We start from the raw sequence: 19,605 nt of genomic DNA, 5'->3' as shown, positions 1-19,605 counted from the left end.
TCAATAGTTTTAACGGATAGGGTACATTAAAACCTCACCAGGAACTATTTCCCAGCATATGCTTTAGACATGGCATCTATAACTAGAATTATATAGTTACATAGAAATAGCAACCATGGATCACAAAGAGTCAGACACGACTGAGTGACTTTCACTTTCAGGGCTTCCCTTGTGGCTCAGCTGGTAAAGAATCCACCGGCAATGCGGGAGACCGGGGTTCAATCCCTGGGTTGGGAAGACTACCCACTCCAGTATTCTGGCCTGTAGAATTCCATGGACTGTATATGTATATAGTTCATGGGGTTACAAAGAGGCGGACATGACTGAGCGACTTTCACTTTTCTCTAACTAGAATTATGAAAAGTGTCTGCCACGTATCCATGTCGTTATTATCAATATGATTCTAGAACTACTTAATACTTTAGGCAGAGAGTAGATACTCTGATATTAGTTGCTAACTGAGGAGAATAAAACAGTAATTGCTTCTGCTATCATCTCTTAAGACTACTAGTAAAAAAAACTGGGCAATCTCACAAGTTTTTTCTTAAAATATATTATCTCAATAGATGGATAGTATCTATCTCAAATATATAGGTAGATAAGGGATATTAAGTCCTTCCCCACATCTTAAACTATTTATACCCTTTTTATAGCTTTAAAAAAAGAAAAGCCTATCCAACTGAGGGAACTATAAAGCTACACGAATAATTATTCTTATGGAATATGGACTTTCAAGCATGGATTTTCAAGATAGGGACTAAGGAGACCTTTCATGTCTAGATTATCAGTTTAAGGCATAGCTGGAGAGAAGAAACATAAAAAGTAAAAATAGGAGTGAGGAAGCAGTGAAGGAAAACAGGAAAGAAATTAAAAGGAAGAAGGCATACCAGGTGGAGCGTGTACTGATTTTGCTTCAGGAGCCATTTAGTGGTAGGCTGCTGCTGCTGCTACTAAGTTGCTTCAGTCGTGTCCGACTCTGTGCAACCCCATAGACGGCAGCCCACCAGGCTCCGCCATCCCTGGGATTCTCCAGGCAAGAACACTGGAGTGGGTCGCCATTTCCTTCTCCAATGCATGAAAGTGAAAAGTGAAAGTGAAGTCACTCAGTCGTGCCCTACTCTTAGTGATCCCATGGACTGCAGCCCACCAGGCTCCTCCGTCCATGGGATTTTCCAGGCAAGAGTACTGGAGTGGGGTGCCACTGCCTTCTCCAAGTGGTAGGCTAGTTTTTACTTTTGCCTAACTTGCTTAGGTAGGGAAAACACATGGACCAGAGAGACAGTCCCTAGTCCCTCTTTCCTCCAAGTAGTAGGAATAAGTGAAAATACACATACTGAGCTGTTGTATTAGAATTTTAGTCACTCACCAGACTATAATATATTTAACTATTAGACTTCTGGATAACCTTAGTTCCACAAACTTAGGATACAGATTAAAGATAAATTTGAAACATGAAAACAAGATGAGCACTAAATGAATTTCAAGAGTTTTCCTACTGGTACTGGCCTGTCAAAGATAAAGCTGAAGATGACTAATAATACAGGGATGCTACAGAGGCCAAAATATAAAAGAACATTTTAGTATAGCAAATAAATAGTGAAACTGATAGAATATTTTTAGCCACAACAAAAACTTCTCCAAAAATAAATAGGTTATGTTTAACAACTGGCATATAGAACCTTATATATGTATATTCTATTGTGAGATTAAATTTAATAAGGCCAGAGTTTTGGATAAGTACTATGACAGCAACACTTTACTTAGTATCAGCAATACATTTTCTAAGCATTAATGTGAAAGAGCACTGTGAAAAGTTTTTCAAGTTACCTTCTCTTACACTAAAAGGCATAGTGACAACACCATAAGCACTTGGTACGCCATATAAACAGCAGATGAAGTCAGAGAGATAGTCTAATACACTTAGATCATGCTCCACCACAATGATATATCTGAAAATCAATACAGATGTTTATTTAAAAATGTAATATAATTAAAATTATATTTAATTATAATTAAAACATTTACATAGCTTTAAAAAAACTACAGTGGAAATTTTAGGAAGATAAATACATTAAAAAAAATTAACTGTAAAGACCACATTAAGCAAGTTATAAAATGTTTTCTTGGAATAAGACTCTAATCAATGTTCATATTTCAAATTATTTTCCTAAACTAAAAGAAAAAAGTTAACATGAAAATTTATGAATATATGAAATAAATGTTTTGCTAATAAAAAAACATTTTTATACTAAATGTTTAACTAAAAATGTTTAAAAGCATTTTTAAACTTTACAAAGCAGAAATAATTATATAATAGACCTACACTGTTTACTGTGCTATTCAACTTAAGTATTAAACCCTTCTACTTGTCCTATCCCACACTAGTTGCAGTACAGGTGTAGCAGGGGATGCATAGAGAGTATGACATAATCCTCAATCTGAGAACTTTCAATATTAGCTGCGGAGACTAGGAATTGATATGAAACAATACCAGAAAGACCACGTAGCAAAGTTTTACAGGTGATAAAAACCTAATGAAAGTCAGGAAGGAAACAGGTTAGTGTTGGAAATGGAGCACTTAATAAATGGGATAGAATAGGACATGACTTTTTAATTAGTAAGAAAAAAAGTACGTCTAGTAGAAACAGGCAAATAAATAATAGTCATAAAGCTTTTATGTAGTATTTCATTCCTATTCAACTCAGTTTAAGATTTTCAAAAAGCAATGACCTGCAGACATCAAATTCCAATTTAATAGCTTTCTGTACAAAAACCAGCCATATTTTTATTTTAATGAAATCATTTAATCATTTAATGAAATCACTACTCCCATAAAAACTGACTCAATTTGATTCACAATGATATACTGTTTAAATTGTCAAGCATGTCTAATTCACTGTTTTCTTTCTCTATCGAGATTCTAATTCAGGGTGTCATATTTCTATTTAATATTGCTATATGCTTTTGACAAATCTCATTTTTTTCTTCAGGGCCCCAGATAAGGCTCTTAGGTCCAGATGAAACAAATTTAACATCCTCAGACCTTCTTTTAAGACGTTCCAAAACTATAGCTACTACAGATATTCAATTTATAAAGTTACACTCTGATAAGTCCATCATACTTAACCTAACAAACACGACACTTGGCCTAGCCTACCTGAAATGTGTTCAGAACACTTACTATTTTCCAATAAAGTGTTGACTGTCGCATGTAATGTGTTGACTACTACAAAGTGAGAAGCAGAACAGTGGCAAGGGTGCCAGCTGTCTGTCCTCTCAACATATGGCTGACCGAAAGCTGCAGCTTGCTGCTGCTGCTCAGCACCACAGACCAAGAAAATACCAAAATCTGAAGTATAGTTCTACTGAATATGTACTGTTTTCACAACACTGTAAAGTCAAAAAATCTTGAGTTGAACCAAAGTATCTGTACATTCTTTTATTACATTTGTATATAGGATATACTGAAAAATGGATCTTTGTTTCCTGAATAATTTACTCTTCTATCTCTGTGTCTAAGGGCTAGTCTATGATTGAAAGGGTCTCCTGCCTAAAATCCTCATCTGTTGAAGTCCTATGTAACTCTTTAAGGTTCACCTCAAATTCTACCTCCAGCAGAAATACCCTTCTTAATGTGCAATAAACTTTCCCCCACTGTTGAACAGTGGTAAGCATCAATAAAAATGGCAAATCACCCAAGTGAGCCAATACTTATCCTGCCTCGGTATCATTACTGGTAATGTTCCATTACTTGGAATAATTCTCTGCTTTTTTACCACTGAAATCTTCAAGGCCCAGTATATGGCAGCATAGTTTTATCTAGTGGTTTTTAAGGGACTTTTGAAAAGAAAAAAAAATAAGTCACACCTGCTTTCCCTACTTTCATATTAATCTTATGCAGAAGTCCAAAATGTTATTAAAAAATATTTAGAAGATTCACTCTATTTTCAGAGGGTTTGGAACAATAATCTACAGCATAATGAGAAATCTATGCTGTGAAAATTTATGCCCTACACTTAATTTTGGGTTATCTGTTGGATTTTAATCTTCCTCTTGCATTATTGTTCCTCTCACTAATCCATCCTCTATTTCTTGTTGTTTCCTGGAGGATACGATCTTCAAAATCTTTTTACAGCATTAAAGACTGAATGGGTGCCTTGATACATCATAGAATTTCAGAATGCAGACATACTTCCTGAAACTTTTTATCGTCTATCACTACAAAGAGATTATTTTGACCCTATGCCTATAAAATCATGACCCAGCACAACTGAGAGAACGTCTAACAATCATTTTCTTCACTTTGTCAATCGAATCTGTTTTGGTATGTTATCCCTTTTACCACTATGTACTGCGCTCTCATAACGTAGAAAATAGTGACTTGACTGAATACATGTCACCTGGTTGTAAATTATTATCCTTTTATTTCTCTGCTTATGTATTCCTTAATTTACCAGATCCTAAGGTCCCTGAATATTGGGACCGCATTTTATACTCTTACATTCCCCAAAGGGGCTTCTGCCCTGGTAGCACAGTGGTAAAGAACCTACCTGCCAATGCAGGTAGCTGTGGATTCAATCCCTGGGTCAGGAATATCTCCTGGAGAAGGAAATGGGTACCCTATCCTGGTATTCTCACCTGGGAAATCCCACAGACAGAGGAGTCTGGTCAGGTATAGTCCATGGGGTCACAAAGAGTTGGACATTACTTGGTGACTAAACAACAGCAACAATTTCCCAAAGAGCCTATCATAATGCCCTGACCTGTGCATGGAGTGAAAATTATGGTCACCATTTACCTCAACTAAGACTGTCTCTTTATTACTGACATTCTAAGTTTTACTTCAAAGTATGTACAGGAATCATTTGTTCCTTGAATCTAAGGAGTCAAGTTTTTCAATTCTGGAAAAAACCTGGCCATTATCTTTTCACAGTTTGATTTTTCAGATGCCTATAAAGACATATGCAATTGTCTTCTCATTCTGTTCTCTATCTTATTCTATTCTCCATGTCCCTGAATCTCCTTCTGTTTTTCCATCTCATTCTCTGTTGTACTCTGGTGGCTTGCTCAGGTCAACTTTTAAAGTTTCTGATGCTCTTCTGTTGTCCCTAACCTGTCTAATCTGTCCAGTGAGTTTTCAATGTCATGACTATATTTCTAATTTCTAGATTTGTTTGGGTTTTTAAAACATTTACCTGTTACCTTTTTTGGAGTATTATATTCCTAGAGCTTTAAACCTTTACGTTCTGACTCATCTTAAATACTGCCTTACAGCCTCTCTTAGAGTGCCCCTTTCAGTTCTTGAAGATCTAAGTCCTGCTGTTTGTTGTTTACTGGCTCACTCGTACACTTTCCTTCTATCATTTATAACCCTGGCTTTGAAGCTCTTGGTCTTTACCTGAAGAAATCCTGTGTGACCAGGGTTGACAGCGTATGTCTCTGGAGTGTTTTTATATTTGTGTCATCTACGTACCATAGAACTGAAGAGTCCAGGCCTCTCTCTGTGTTACTTTCTCAGCTTGGAGGGTTTTTAGACATCCCTGATTACATAAATTTCAATTCCATATCCATGTGAGCTGCCAGTCCATAAACAGATCTGAAGGGGAACCATCCCTCCATTCCCAAGGCTCTCACTGAGTGACGGGAGTATGTTTCCTTGACATCCTCATGTGTTTATTTACTCTTTTGCTGAGAAAGTAGTTGTTTGAGAGTCCTGGCATTTTGTGTGATAATTCAAAAGAAGGCTCTGCTACCTGCCCACAAATGGTTGTTAAAGCTCAAGACTTATTACAGAGACAAGCACAACCTTCAGGAAAGCCATCCTTGTTTCTCCCCTGTAATTTATAGTTCTCTGTTCGCTTTTTGATCCCCAGGGATTTCTCTTATGAAAGAAGTTATGAAATCAACTATTAAAGAATGCAACAGAAAATGCTATGCAGGAAAAACACTCTGTGTTCTGGCCATAGTCTTGCCATATCATAAATTCAAAATCTAGAAATAACTAATTTTTTTGACCTTAAACTTCTTCATCTGCAATATGGGAATACCACCTAAAGATTCTAACTTATAAGATTAATGAGGCTCAGATGAGATAACGGATATAAAAACTCTGCAAACCACAACAGCATCCTACGAATACATGATGTTGTGACTACTAAGAAGTTTTTAAGAACTCTTTTGTGCTCAGTAAAGACCTGGGACAACTGGAATTACTCTGTTCTAAATGATGTGTATAAGCGACATATCCATTTGAGGATCTGATTAAGGATCTGCTTCCTGGAAATCCATAAATATATGCCCAAAATTTGCATATCACTATAGTTGCTTCCCTGGTGGCTCAGACAGTAAAAGTGTCTGCCTACAATGCGGGAGACCGGAGTTCGATCCCCGGGTGGGGAAGATCCCTGGAGAAGGAAATGGCAAACCACTCCAGTATTCTTGCCTGGAAAATCCCATGGACGGAGGAGCCTGATAGGCTACAGTCCATGGGGTTGCAAATAGTCGGATACGACTTAGTGACTTCACTTCACTTCACTTCACTTCACTTCATAGAGTATTTTTAGGCTCCCTGGAAACAGGTATGGTAGTAAATGCATCTTGCATTAAGAATTTCTGTTCTAGACAGAGGAAGGTTAAGTTCAAGTGAGAGCTTCAAAAACTAAGATGGAATATATGCACATGTATATGACATTGATGGTCCTGGTGTTGCATTTTTAGAAATTTATAAAACTTTTTAAACAGAACAGCATAGGCACACGCCAAATCTTACTTACCTGTCTGGATTTATTAGAGATCGTATAGTAATAGCAGCCTTTAAACGCTGCTTGACATCTAGGTAACTAGAAGGTTCATCAAACATAAAACTATGAAAAAGAAAAGCAAACATAATATGAAAGGCAAGTATGACAATTATTCTATCTTGCATGTTAAAGCACTGAAATATTTCTGATTTAACAACAACAAAAATCCCTTAACAGTAAAAATTTCTGTATTCTGTTCAGAAGTAGAAGGAAGAAATTATGAAAAGCAGGACAGCATATCAAGTATGGGGAGAGACTCACAGATTAGGCTAACTTACAAACTGTTATCTCCTCATGAAAACTATTCTGATATATTCCAAAATAATTCAGAGTGCTCTTATAATTGGCTGAAATCAGTTGCACTAAAGCAAACAGTTTTTGGAAAGGAGGGCCTTGCAAAAAATTATAGAATACGGAGAAAAACTAGCCTACACTGGATGCCAGAGTAGAAGTATGGAAAAAGATGAGAGCAAAAAATATCTGGGAAGAGACATTAAAAGGTAGGAAGGAAACTCGCCTTTACATTTGTCTCTCACGTGGCATGCCACCCTGATTTAGGATAACCTAAAAGACCTCATGTTCCACTTGAACTATTAAAAACCTTGCCGGCCTGGTTGGAGACCTTACATCTTAAAAAAAATAATCTTCCTATGTATAAATAGAGTTTACAAAATACCTGACTTTATATTAAAAGGCTCTAGAATTCAAAAGTTGTCAAGTTTTTACCCCTGATGGAGTAACAGGGGAATGGGCAATGGATGCACAGCTGCTTCAACATCTGAACTCAAAAGTTAAAACATTCACTACTCCTTCTAATATTAACAATTTATCCCAAACCACTGCTCTTTTAGCAGCATTATAAATAAAAACTCTAAAGTAAGGATAACATTTACAAGAATATAAAGTAACCTACATATCAGCTTTCTGTATGCAAACGACCGCACAGGCAAATCTCTGCAACTCTCCTCCTGAAAGATCTTCAACATTGCGTTCTTTCAGATGGGTTAAATCTATAAGAGGAATTGTCTTTAATGTTATTCTATTTTACCTCTTCAGGGTAAAATGTGCATTGCAAATCATCCTGTATTTGAATATTTCAGCTGAAAGTATGACAATTACTAGAGATTTTTCCAATTTATTTCAGTAATCCATATAAAAACATCAAACTTTATGAGTTAAATTCATGGCCTATTAAAACACATACACAAAATAAACACTTACCAAGCTGCTGACATACAATTGCTTGTGTCTTTGTTTCATCTTTTCGGTCCAAAATAGACCCCACTGTCCCCTGTCACAATACATCAGTAACAGTTACTATTATTTTCCTTCAATACTAATCCCTTCAATATTAAGAAGAGTCACAAAGTAAAACAAGTTTAATTTATCTTTCATATGTCCACCAATATTTGTAATACCCATTACACATCTCCTAAAAAGCAACTGACCTTTGCAGCCTTGGGAATCTGGTCTACGTACTGAGGTTTGATAATGGCTTTTAGGTCATCTTCAAGAATCTTGGTAAAGTAATTTTGCAATTCAGATCCACGGAAGTAAGTCAGAATTTCTTGCCAATCAGGTGGATCCTAGAAATGTATGTATAGTTATCTGAATTTAGTAATACAATTGCAAAGAGGATAAATGTTATACAAAATAGAACATATACCCAAATAGAATACTTTTGCTTCTAATATACTAATAATACCAGAGGCGGATTTTTTTTTTTCAAATCAAGGAACATAACAGTTTACAAAATCTCAGAATTATCAATTAAGTAGCATTAACACATTTTTAACTAAAAAGGAGTTTCGTTTATAGTTTCTCAGCACTAATTTCACAAATAATCTTGAAAATAAGAACATTAAAAAATAAAATCACACATACTCTCTCCTTCACAGCCTCATAAAACTGACCCAAGATACTCATTTTTATAAGGTGGTAATACATACATCATACTTCCCAAGGTTTGGCTTTTGCTTTCCTGCTAAAATTTTTAAAGCAGTTGACTTTCCAATACCATTAGTTCCAACTAATCCCAAAACTTCACCCGGACGAGGAATAGGCAACCTGTCACAAGTGTACAAAAATAATGAAACAACTCAGACTTAGGTAGACAAAGCTACATAATACCAGAACGATGTCTTCTGATGCATTTGCACTCCACACACATTCATTAATAAGCCAAAAGAGAAATATGCCAGATATTATTGGCTATTAGGAAAAAACAAAAACAGCAGCCAAGATTAACTTAAACTGTTAATTGTTAGAAATGCATCCATGACCAATATTACTCCAAATTTTATTTATTCAGTTTTCACTCACAGTCTAAAGTAACAATTTTTCTTTACATATAAGGCTCAGTTTTAATGTACAATAAAATGCTTTGGTACAAAACTGCAGAGCAGGTGCAACCTCACAGTCTTTTTCCTTCTTTCTTTTTTTTGGCCTGCCATTTACTTACAAGGAGAGAAGTGCCACATCAACCAGAAATATTCCACTTCATACTCCCTGCTGCAGTAGGGCCCCTTAAAGCTGGCAGGTTGAGAAATACCTTTTTATTAGTTAAATCTAGACTCCCCGATTCAAAATATTAGTGTTCAGCAGATTAAAAACCTCAAAGAATGTCTGTCAATAACAGTATATGTTGAAGCTCAGGGTAATATTCTCTATAGATCATGAGATTAATAGATAAATAAAATCAACACAAGGCCCCTTAAAAATTATTTTGGGGAGAAGGATTTTATAACAACAATGATTCTCACCCCAGTTGTATACTAGAATCACCTGGGAGCCTTATCAGCTTACTAATGTCCAGACTATACATCCAGAGATAAGATGTAATTCAACTGGGTTGAAATTACCTGGGCATGAGTACTTTTAAAAAGACTCTCAGGTAATTTTAATGTCAGCCTGAATGAACCAATGACATATACAATGCTATTCTGCATGATGTTATAATATTATATTCTGCTTTAGTGGATGCAAAAGTTATTACCACTTTTTTTCCATTTTTTAGTTTCTCTGAAAATTTCAAATGTATTTTACTCCTGACTGAAGTAAAGAAGAATGTTGACTTGGAAATATACCTGTGAAGTTTGAAGGCATTGGCACAATATCGGTGTGTTGTTTCTTTTTCCAAGTTGCTTGGTAAATTGACAATTGATAAGGCGCCAAAGGGGCATTTCTGTTATTTAAAATAAAGAATTAAGTTTCCATTAATTTTTAGAAATATATGCATGACTAAAACGAACAGATTAAGAAGTTTTTATAATTAATTTTCCAAATGTGGGAGTTTCACACAGGTGTTAAGTACTGTTTCACTTCCTATCCTTAAAAAAGTTAAGTTACTCGAAGGCAAGAATTGTAACTAATAAATCTGTATTCCCCTTAGTAACTGGCAAAATGCTGGAGATTTAATCTGTTTAACACTTAGTGAAAAACCTTACAGACCTGGAGATAGATTTTTGCGTTTTTTAAAAAATATTATTAGATAAAAGAAGGTTAAGAGCAAGATAAAACTTGATTATCTGGCATAGCTCAGCCAGTAATGCTTCTGTCTGCAATGCTGGAGACCTGGGTTCAATTCCTTGGTTGGGAAGCTCCCCTGGAGAAGGAAATGACAACCCACTCCAGTATTCTTGCCTGGAGAATCCTATGGACGGAGGAGCCTGGTAGGCTACAGCTCATGGGATGGCAAGAGTCGGACACGACTTGGTGCTATCTTTCTTTTCTATTGAGCGTACTATCTCATATACAGTCAGTGAGAAATGTTGTCCCTTTATTTTCTTCTTCCTGTCTTCTGTATGCTTCCTTTACAACTTTGTAAAGTCCTTTAAGGTCATGGTTTGTACCTTTCTTGGTCTATTTACATCTCAACAACAGCTAGCATAGTATCTGCACAGAGCAAGGACTAATGTCTTTCCATTGTGATTTTTAACCATTCCACATGAAAAAGATATTCATATTCCAAGTGAGTAAATTCACATAAAAAGAAAAACATTTATTCATAGAAAAACTTATTCAAATGGTGACTGTCAATCAGATAAATGCCCAAGGAACAAGAATGGTAAAAATTGGAAGGTGATTTAAGAGTGGTAATGTGGCTAGAAAAATTCCTCCGAAGTACAGATAAAACCAAAAGGGTACAAGCAAAATGTATACATGCAGATTAGAAATCTGTTCAATGAGCTTAGGGAACTAATTCAAAAGTCTATATACAAAGATTTCAGTGAATTCCCCTTTTCTAAGTTATAAGAACACAGAAGTTTAAAAAACAAAACTCTTATTTTCAAGCAAAATCATCAGCCTCTAACAAAGAGTATTAATTCCTTATGCAAGATGGTTTTTTCTTTTTTTACAAATGGAGTCACTGCCATTTACAGAATTCTCTATTATTCTATCAATGTACATAAAATGCTTATTGGCTTCAAGTAATTTAAACTTCTCTTAATCTTCAAAGAAAAAATATCCATGTTGTTCATATACATGCTGCATTTCAAGTATCCTAAGTGTTCAGGAAGTATACACTACCCCTCTCCCCAAAGAGATTCATTACATCAGTATCTTTTCTGCCATGGAGTACATACCCAAATTCTGGAATCTCAATATTCTATAGTAGCCAAGAAAGAAAATAAAATCAAATATAGGGTTCAAAATAAGATTTCCAGCACCCACAACATTGGCAGGCAAAAAATATTTGCTGGAAGAAATGTCTCCTGCTTATACTATCAAAAGAAGAAAAAAACGCTTTCGTACCAAGCTTGGTACTTCTGGATACTTAACTGAAAATTCAGAAACCAATTTAAAATATACTTGAGCCTAATTAGAAAAAATAATAGGTGGTAGCCATATTCCAGGAAAGGTCCCTTCTAAAATATATTATGTGCAAATAAAAAATAACTAATTTAAGAACTTTATACTCTGGCTCCTAAATATCTTTTAAGAACGAAAGTTGGAAATCCATCACTCTTGAAGAAAAGCCCTAATCAAACTATTCAATATAACAAAAACTGAAGCATTTTGAAAAATTACACTATTGGGGTAAATTCAACAATAAAAGAATACAGCAAAAGCAGCACTTCAGGATTAGGTTAAACTAAGAAAAGTTTTTGGCTGTGTCCATTTTTATTTAAAAGTGTGAATTTAAAATTTAACAGACTTGAAAAAAATAATATATAATATGACTCATATTTTTTGTATTTATATTTCCAAAAAGTTCTGGTAAAGATCTGGAGAATGTTCTTCTCATAAGAGGGTGAAAAAAAGAAATTAATTTTGGTTGGAGATGGCTTTACAAAATTGCATACAGCAAGGATAACTTTTATTATTATTTTTTAAAAGGATAACGTTTAAATGGGGTGGCTTAATTAATTGAAACTGCAATAATATTACTAATATAAGAAAACCATTTTTCTAAATTTGTTACTGTTTCATACTTGGCTCTTTAAAAACAGTTATAATGTAATCAGAATTTTTAAATTTCATTTTTAGGTTATAATTTAATACAATAAATAAAATATCACTTACTTTAATACAAATACCACAGCCAATACAAAGAGTTTCAGAAATCCAAGCTATTTTGCTCTGGGCGGTAACCTCTATGCATAATTTTCCTGCAAAGGAAAAGACAGAATTAAGACATTTCTTCTGATAGTCTAATTTTCTGACAACGCTGTTATTTCAGCAATTCTCATTCCAAATTTCCATAAAGAATCAAATTTTCAAAGATCACAAAAAGAAATACATTTGAGATAATATCTTAAATCAGTGCTTTGTATGGATACACTGCTGGACTTATTTACTTACATGAATATTCGTCATGCAAGACAGAGGTGACTAATATGCTTATTTTAATTTACTACAAGAAGATGCTGGTTAAAGTATTCGTTGTCATTGGGTCACTAAGTCATGTCCAACTCTTTGTGACCCCATGGACTGTAGCCCTCCAGGCTCCATCCATGGAATTTTCCAGGCAAGAATACTGGAGTGGATTGCCATTTCTTTTTTTTTTTTACTATTTACTTATTTTTTATTTGGCTGTGCTGGATCTTAGCTGTGGCATGTGGGATCTAGTTTCTTGACCAGGGTTCAAACCACGGCCCCCTGCATTGGGAGCATGTAGCCCAATGGACCACCAGGGAAGTCCTAGGGGTTGCTATTTCTGATCTTAAAAGTTGACTAACCTGAATATTTAATCCACCAAATATGCCTTGACAATGGTAATGTACACCCGACAGGAGAATGAAATACATTAGCTAGATCAGGAAAGCTCCCCAAAGACATGCATCTAATACACAGACTAAATTAAATTTAGCATTAAGAATACCAGTAATGGCATTTCTGAATAGCACAGCAGACTGTAAGATATGACATCTAAAGTTTCTTGTAAGATTTAGTAAGTTTATTTCTCACTAGTATATTTAAAGTAACAATTGGTTAGCATAGCTTTTAAGACTAGCAATTCTGAATTTTTGAGACTCTATTTAATCTTGAAAATGTAGCAAAAGCTCATGAACAGTCATTCATACTAAGCTGTTTTTAAAAAGAATATTATCAAATGCAAACATCTTGGTAGTTCTTTCTTCGTGACTTTAACTATAGGATTTTGTAGAACTGGAAGACTCTTACTAATTTGAACACTGGTTTGATTTTACAGTCAATGAATTTAAACAATACATGAACTGTGAACTTCAGATGTTCAAACTGGTTTAGAAAAGGCAGAGGAACCAGAGATCAAATTGCCAACATCTGTTGGATCACTGAGAAAGCAAGAGAGTTCCAGAAAAACATCTATTTCTGCTTTATTGCCTATGCCAAAGCCTTTGACTGTGTGGATCACAATAAACTGTGGAAAATTCTGAAAGAGATGAGAATACCAGACCACCTGGCCTGCCTCTAGAGAAACGTATATGCAGGTCAGGAAGCAACAGTAAGAACTGGACATGGAACAACAGACTGGTTCCCAATAGGAAAAGGAGTACGTCAAGGCTGTATATTGTCACCCTGCTTATTTAACTTATATGCAGAGTACATCATGAGAAACGCTGGACTGGAAGAAGCACAAGCAGGAATCAAGCTTGCCGGGAGAAATATCAATAACCTCAGATATGCAGACGACACCACCCTTATGGCACAAAGTGAAGGAGAACCAAACAGCCTCTTGATGAAAGCGAAAGAGGAGAGTGAAAAGGTAGGCTTAAAGCTCAACATTCAGAAAACTAAGATCACAGCAAGAGGTCCCATCACTTTATGGGAAATAGATGGGGAAACAGCGGCAGACTATTTTTTTGGGCTCCAAAGTCACTGCAGATGGTGATTACAGCCATGAAATTAATAGATGCTTACTCCTTGGAAGGAAAGTTATGACAACCTAGACAGCGTATTAAAAAGCAGAGATATTACTTTGCCAACAAAGGTCCGTCTAGTCAAGGCTATGGTTTTTCCAGTGGTCATATATGGATGTGAGAGATGGACTGTGAAGAAAGCTGAGCACTGAAGAATCGATGCTTTTGAACTGTGGTGTTCGAGAAGACTCTTTAGAGTCCCTTGGACTGCAAGGAGATCAAACCAGTCCATCCTAAAGGAGATCGGTCCTGGGTGTTCACTGGAAGGACTGATGTTGAAGCTGAACTCCAATACTTTGGCCACCTGATGCAAAGGGCTGATTCATCTGAAAAGACCCTGATGCTGAGAAAGATTGAGGGCAGGAGGAGAAGGGGACGACAGAGGATGAGATGGTTGGATGGCATCACCGACTCAATGGACATGAGTTTGGGTAAACTTCGGGAGCTGGTGATGGACAGGGAGGCCTGGTGTGCTGTGTGCCATTCATGGGGTCGAAAAGAGTTGGATACGACTGAATGACTGAACTGAACTGAACTTAAACAGGATCATTTAGTCACAAAGTATTAAAAGAAATTTAGAATAATATCTGGTCTTATTTTTACATTTTAAAGAAACCAACAGGGGTGAAAAGTGTACACTAAAGCCTAGAGAACCATGAAGATAATGTATTCTTTTAAAACTTTCTCTTATCCTTAAATGATCCACAGCTTACCCATCCGAACCACAGGGCAACTCTTCTTGCACTCCTGCCGACACTTCTTAGGTTTACATTTGTCATGGTTGACGATAGCAATTCTTGTTAATTTATCCGCCATGATTCTAAGGAAGTAAGAATATCCAGTTCCTCTATTAAAGAAAAGATTAACAAAATTATGACATAGTCAGTGCAGTTTATTAAGAGAAGTCAGTCACAGGTATAAAAAGTTCAAGAGGAGGAGATATCACTATTTCAGATATTAATACCTGGAACTAATTAAAAAAAAAAACTAGTGAAAGCAATAAAATAACTTGTTATGTCTGGAAAAACAAAATTTTACTTATATACCATTAATCAGAAAACTTATATGTAGAAGGAAAAAAATACTACTTTCAACAGTATATACACGTGTGATGAAACTCAAAATTACCACTGAAAGACACAAAAGACCTGAACAAATAGAATAGCATGCTGTTTCAATTTTCACAAAAGAGAATAGTCAATATCATAGTTTTCAATCTTCCCTGAATTTATACATTTAATTCAATCTCAAAGGGAAAAAACTGAATCAGACAAATAAAATCTAAAGCTCTTATGCAAAAAGTAGTAATAGCCAGGAAAATGGGAAAAGAGTAAGGGGTTGGGGAACCTATACTTGACATATGGAAAAAATTGATATAAGGCCTAAGTAATTAATGCTGATTCCAGTGGATGAATACTGACAATAAAATAGAATAGAAAGACTTGACATGAAACATACATATGATAAAGATGTTTACTTCCTCCCTCTAATCATCACTTCATGTCTTATCTATTTGACTATGATACTACTGGAGAAGGCAATGGCACCCCACTCCAGTGCTCTTGCCTGGAAAATCCCATGGGCAGAGGAGCCTGGTAGGCTGCAGTCCCTGTGGTTGCTATGAGTCAGACATGACTGAGCAACTTCACTTTTTTCACTTTCATGCATTGGAGAAGGAAATGGCAACCCACTCCAGCGTTCTTGCCTGGAGAATCCCAGGGACGGGGGAGCCTGGTGGGCTGCCATCTATGGGGTCACACAGAGTCGGACATGACTGAAGCGACTTAGCAGCAGCAGCATGATACCACTGATGGAAGTGGCAATTATTAAGGGTTTAACCATTATGTTGGTCAATTGGGGAAAAAAGTAAAAACTGCTTTCCCTGGGAACTGAAAATATGGTCAAGATGAATTTTATGTTAACTGCACTGATATGAAAAGGAGACCGGGGACTTCCCTGGAGGTCCAGAGGTTAGGATTTTGCCTTCCAACGTCCAAAAAACCAAAACATAAGACAGAAGCAATACTGTAACACATTCAATAAAGACTTTAAAAGTGATCCACACGCACACAAAAGAGAGACCAAGTAACCAAGTAACTGAAAGTTTGAAAGTTTAGTCGCTCAGTCGTGTCCGACTCTTCGCGACCCCATGGATTGTACACTACCAGGCTCCTCCGTCCACGGGATTTTCCACAAGAGTGCTGGAGTAGGGTGCCATTAACTATACGTATATAATTTTGGAGATTTTAAAGTCTTGATATTTAACAGCAACATAAATTACAGAGCTGAAGTCAAAGTTAACATAATCTTCTATATACTAGGCTTAGTGATAGAAATTAATTTTCTTAGCATGTGATCAAAGTTAATTCCAAAAAGCGCCTTACTACTCCAGTTTATTCCAATATGTAATGAAAGAACCTCAAGCCAAAAGATTATTGATCAACAAAGACATTCTGCTGGCTTTTTCTATTATGACTATGAACCCCCATCCAGATTTTTCTTGACCGAAAGCTTCCTCTAGGCTGTCCTCTCAGTTTATTAACCACTTTCCTCTAATGAGCTTGTCTTTTACCCTACCACAGCCCTTCTTCCTTTGGCCAAATCCTTTACCTCTTTATTTTGAATAACTGCATTTTTCTGTAACTGACCTTTCAAATATGCCATTCTCCAACCAACATTTCTATCTTTTCACTTCACCACTCACATACACAAAAATCCAACAACGCTTTGAACTACCCTCATTCCTCAGACCTGTAACTGTCTCTGTTGCTGCTGCTGCTAAGTTGCGTCAGTCGTGTCCAACTCTGTGTGACCCCATAGATGGCAGCCCACCAGGCTCCCCCGTCCCTGGGATTCTCCAGGCAAGAACACTGGAGTGGGTTGTCATTTCCTTCTCCAATGCATGAAAGTGAAAAGTGAAAGTGAAGTCGCTCAGTTGTGTCCAACTCTTCGCGACCCCATGGACTGCAGCCCACCAGGCTCCTCTGTCCACGGGATTTTCCAGGCAAGAGTACTGGAGTGGGTCGCCAGTGCCTTCTTCAGTAACTGTCTCTAGAGTCTATGTAATTTCTACTGTCCTTCATCCCTTTGTATCTTCGATGTCTTTTGTACCCGCCTAAAATTGTCAGTCACTTACACCCTTATCTATAATTCTGATTAAATTCAACTCTTCACCTGCACACAGATGGCCAGAGAAAAAACAAAGCCACGCTGACTAGTATCATCTCAAGTGAACCTTTATGCCAATTAGCCATCACACTATATGTATTTCCATAGCTAAGTCCCTTTGCCAAGGAGAAGGTTGCAACAACTTTTTCCTGTCTTTAACATCATCAATTATTCAGTCTTTCCCAGCTTATTCTCAGCATTCAAACACTTCATTATCTGACCCCAACCTCCTCCCCTGCTTCATTTCTCCACATTTTTATAGCAGGACTATGTAAAAGCACAAGCTGGAATCAAGACTGCCAGGAGAAATATCAATAACCTCAGACGTAAACGAGTTGCCTACAGTCAGTGTTTCACATCTCTCTAGGTATTTTCCGTGGAACCCATTGCAGACATTAGTGTCCATCATTCCATGAAAACAGCCTGTCAGGTCATCACTGTATTTTACATGACTAAAGCAAATGGTTGCTGGTATTTGCTTCAGGGTCTTAGCATTTTCTGCTCCCTTTGCGGGTAATGCTACTCCCACTAGTGGCTCACACCTTCAAGTCTTTAATGTTTATTCTCAGTGAGTCTTCTCTAGCTATAAAACTGCCTTGTTTTACTCTTCTTAGCTCTTTCTACTATATTACATAGTATATATTTCATATATATGTACATATATGGTATATATAGGGTTTCCCTCATAGCTCAGTTGGTAAAGAAACTGCCTGCACTGCAGGACACCTCAGTTTGATTCCTGGATCGGGAAGATTCACTGGAGAAGGGATAGGCTACCCTCTCCAGTATTCTTGGGCTTCCCTTGTGGCTTGGCTGGTAAAGAATCCCTGCAATGAGGAAGACCTAGGTTAGATCCTTGGGTTGGAAAGATCCCCTGGAAAAGGAAAGGCAACCCACTCCAGTATTCTGGCCTAGAGAATTCCCCTTTTATAGTCCATGGGGTCACAAAGAGTCTGACACAACAATTTACTGTGTGTGTATACGCCTTTATGTGTTCTCTCTATATACATACACAGACAATATTTTTCCCTCACCAACTACAAAGTACTACATCATGAGTGCAGGAATTTTTGTTTGTTCATTTCAGTGGCTGGACCAGTGTCTATCACATAGTAGGAAAGCAAACATTTCTACTGAATGAAATGAGAAAATGAATTTAAATATAGTAAATAAATTTCCTACAGGTTATAACAACTTTAGGAGTCTTTGCAAGTTACCAATACATTATAGTGACAGTTAAACATTAAAGTATATTATTTTTAAAAATCACCCAAAATGAAACATTGTACGTAACAGAGTTACATTAATGGATAGGTTTACTTCAACTCTTTATAACCTTTAGAAACTCATCTAAAGATCAGCATAAGAAAATAAGTGATTTACGAATTGCTACCAAAAAAGCTATCATTCTAGAAGAGAATTCCCAAGTGACTGAAGATTCTTCAGCTATTAAAAATAATAAAACTAGAGATCATACAAATTATGGTGGATGAGCATGATTAATTCCCCTTCAGGGGATGAATCTTCATTGATTTATCAATGAAACTGTTTACAATAAGGTTTATTTCTGCCAAACTACTAAATTGTTTCAACTGCAATTTCAAACCATTTAAAAACCAAATGACTGTACGAGATGATTTTTATAAAATAAAACATACTAGAGATGGTTAATAAGCTGATTTATATTTTAAAATGATTAATTATAATGCAGTTAAGAAAAATGAATACAGATTCTTTATAGAACTGTTCATTAACAGAGCAACGTGTAGACACTATTGTTAATTAAATTTCTATGTAAGTTTCAAGAATTGGGAAGAAGGATCCCCTCCTTTCTTTTTCAGCAAGAAAGATGGAGTACAGGAAAGCTTGCAGGGGAAGACTGTAGTTAACAGACTCCTAGGAACAAACAGGGATCTGAAGCTATCTCAAACCTGAAAACAAACTGTTGAAAACAGGTACTTGAACAATGACCTCCATCATCCTTCCAGCTGAGAGGAAAAAAGGAAGTGAGACATTTATAGAAAGCATTTGTAGTCTAAAGAAACTTAAGTCGAACAGTCGTGTCTGACTCTTTGCGATCCCATGGACTGTAGCCTACCAGGCTCCTCTCTCCATGAGATTTCCCAGGCAGGAGTACTGGAGTGAGTTGCCATGTCCTTCAGGGGATCTTCCTGATCCAGGGATTGAATCATCCGCTTTACCGTCTGAACCACCAGGGAAGCAAAGTCTTAACCACTCGACCACCAAAGAAGTCCCACGAAGTTTCCCCCGATAGCTCAGTTGGTAAAGGATCC

At 36.5% G+C, this 19,605-nt stretch overlaps 1 protein-coding gene across 2 annotated transcripts in view; it reads right to left on the bottom strand.

Annotated features, from left to right (window-relative positions):
* The window catches only part of ABCE1 (ATP binding cassette subfamily E member 1), a 29,593-nt gene that overhangs the window by 8,411 nt on the left and 1,577 nt on the right, over positions 1 to 19,605 (bottom strand). Inside the window, exons 2-10 of one of the 2 annotated variants that reach the window (XM_025268114.3) lie at positions 14,857 to 14,990; positions 12,327 to 12,412; positions 9,887 to 9,984; positions 8,750 to 8,867; positions 8,249 to 8,386; positions 8,022 to 8,091; positions 7,714 to 7,810; positions 6,774 to 6,863; positions 1,828 to 1,949 (exon numbers count right to left, since the gene is read on the bottom strand). In XM_025268114.3, the coding sequence (XP_025123899.1) occupies positions 1,828 to 1,949; positions 6,774 to 6,863; positions 7,714 to 7,810; positions 8,022 to 8,091; positions 8,249 to 8,386; positions 8,750 to 8,867; positions 9,887 to 9,984; positions 12,327 to 12,412; positions 14,857 to 14,959 (922 nt within the window). In that variant the 5' untranslated portion in view covers positions 14,960 to 14,990. The remainder of the gene's footprint in view (positions 1 to 1,827; positions 1,950 to 6,773; positions 6,864 to 7,713; positions 7,811 to 8,021; positions 8,092 to 8,248; positions 8,387 to 8,749; positions 8,868 to 9,886; positions 9,985 to 12,326; positions 12,413 to 14,856; positions 14,991 to 19,605) is intronic. The other variant, XM_006062128.4, reaches the window with a different exon arrangement.

The sequence above is a fragment of the Bubalus bubalis genome, chromosome 17 (genome assembly GCF_019923935.1).
Source record: "Bubalus bubalis isolate 160015118507 breed Murrah chromosome 17, NDDB_SH_1, whole genome shotgun sequence".
NCBI classification, from domain to species: domain Eukaryota; kingdom Metazoa; phylum Chordata; class Mammalia; order Artiodactyla; family Bovidae; genus Bubalus; species Bubalus bubalis.
The sequence above is the reverse complement of the archived record's forward strand: the minus strand, read 5'-3'. Positions and strand labels throughout refer to the sequence as shown.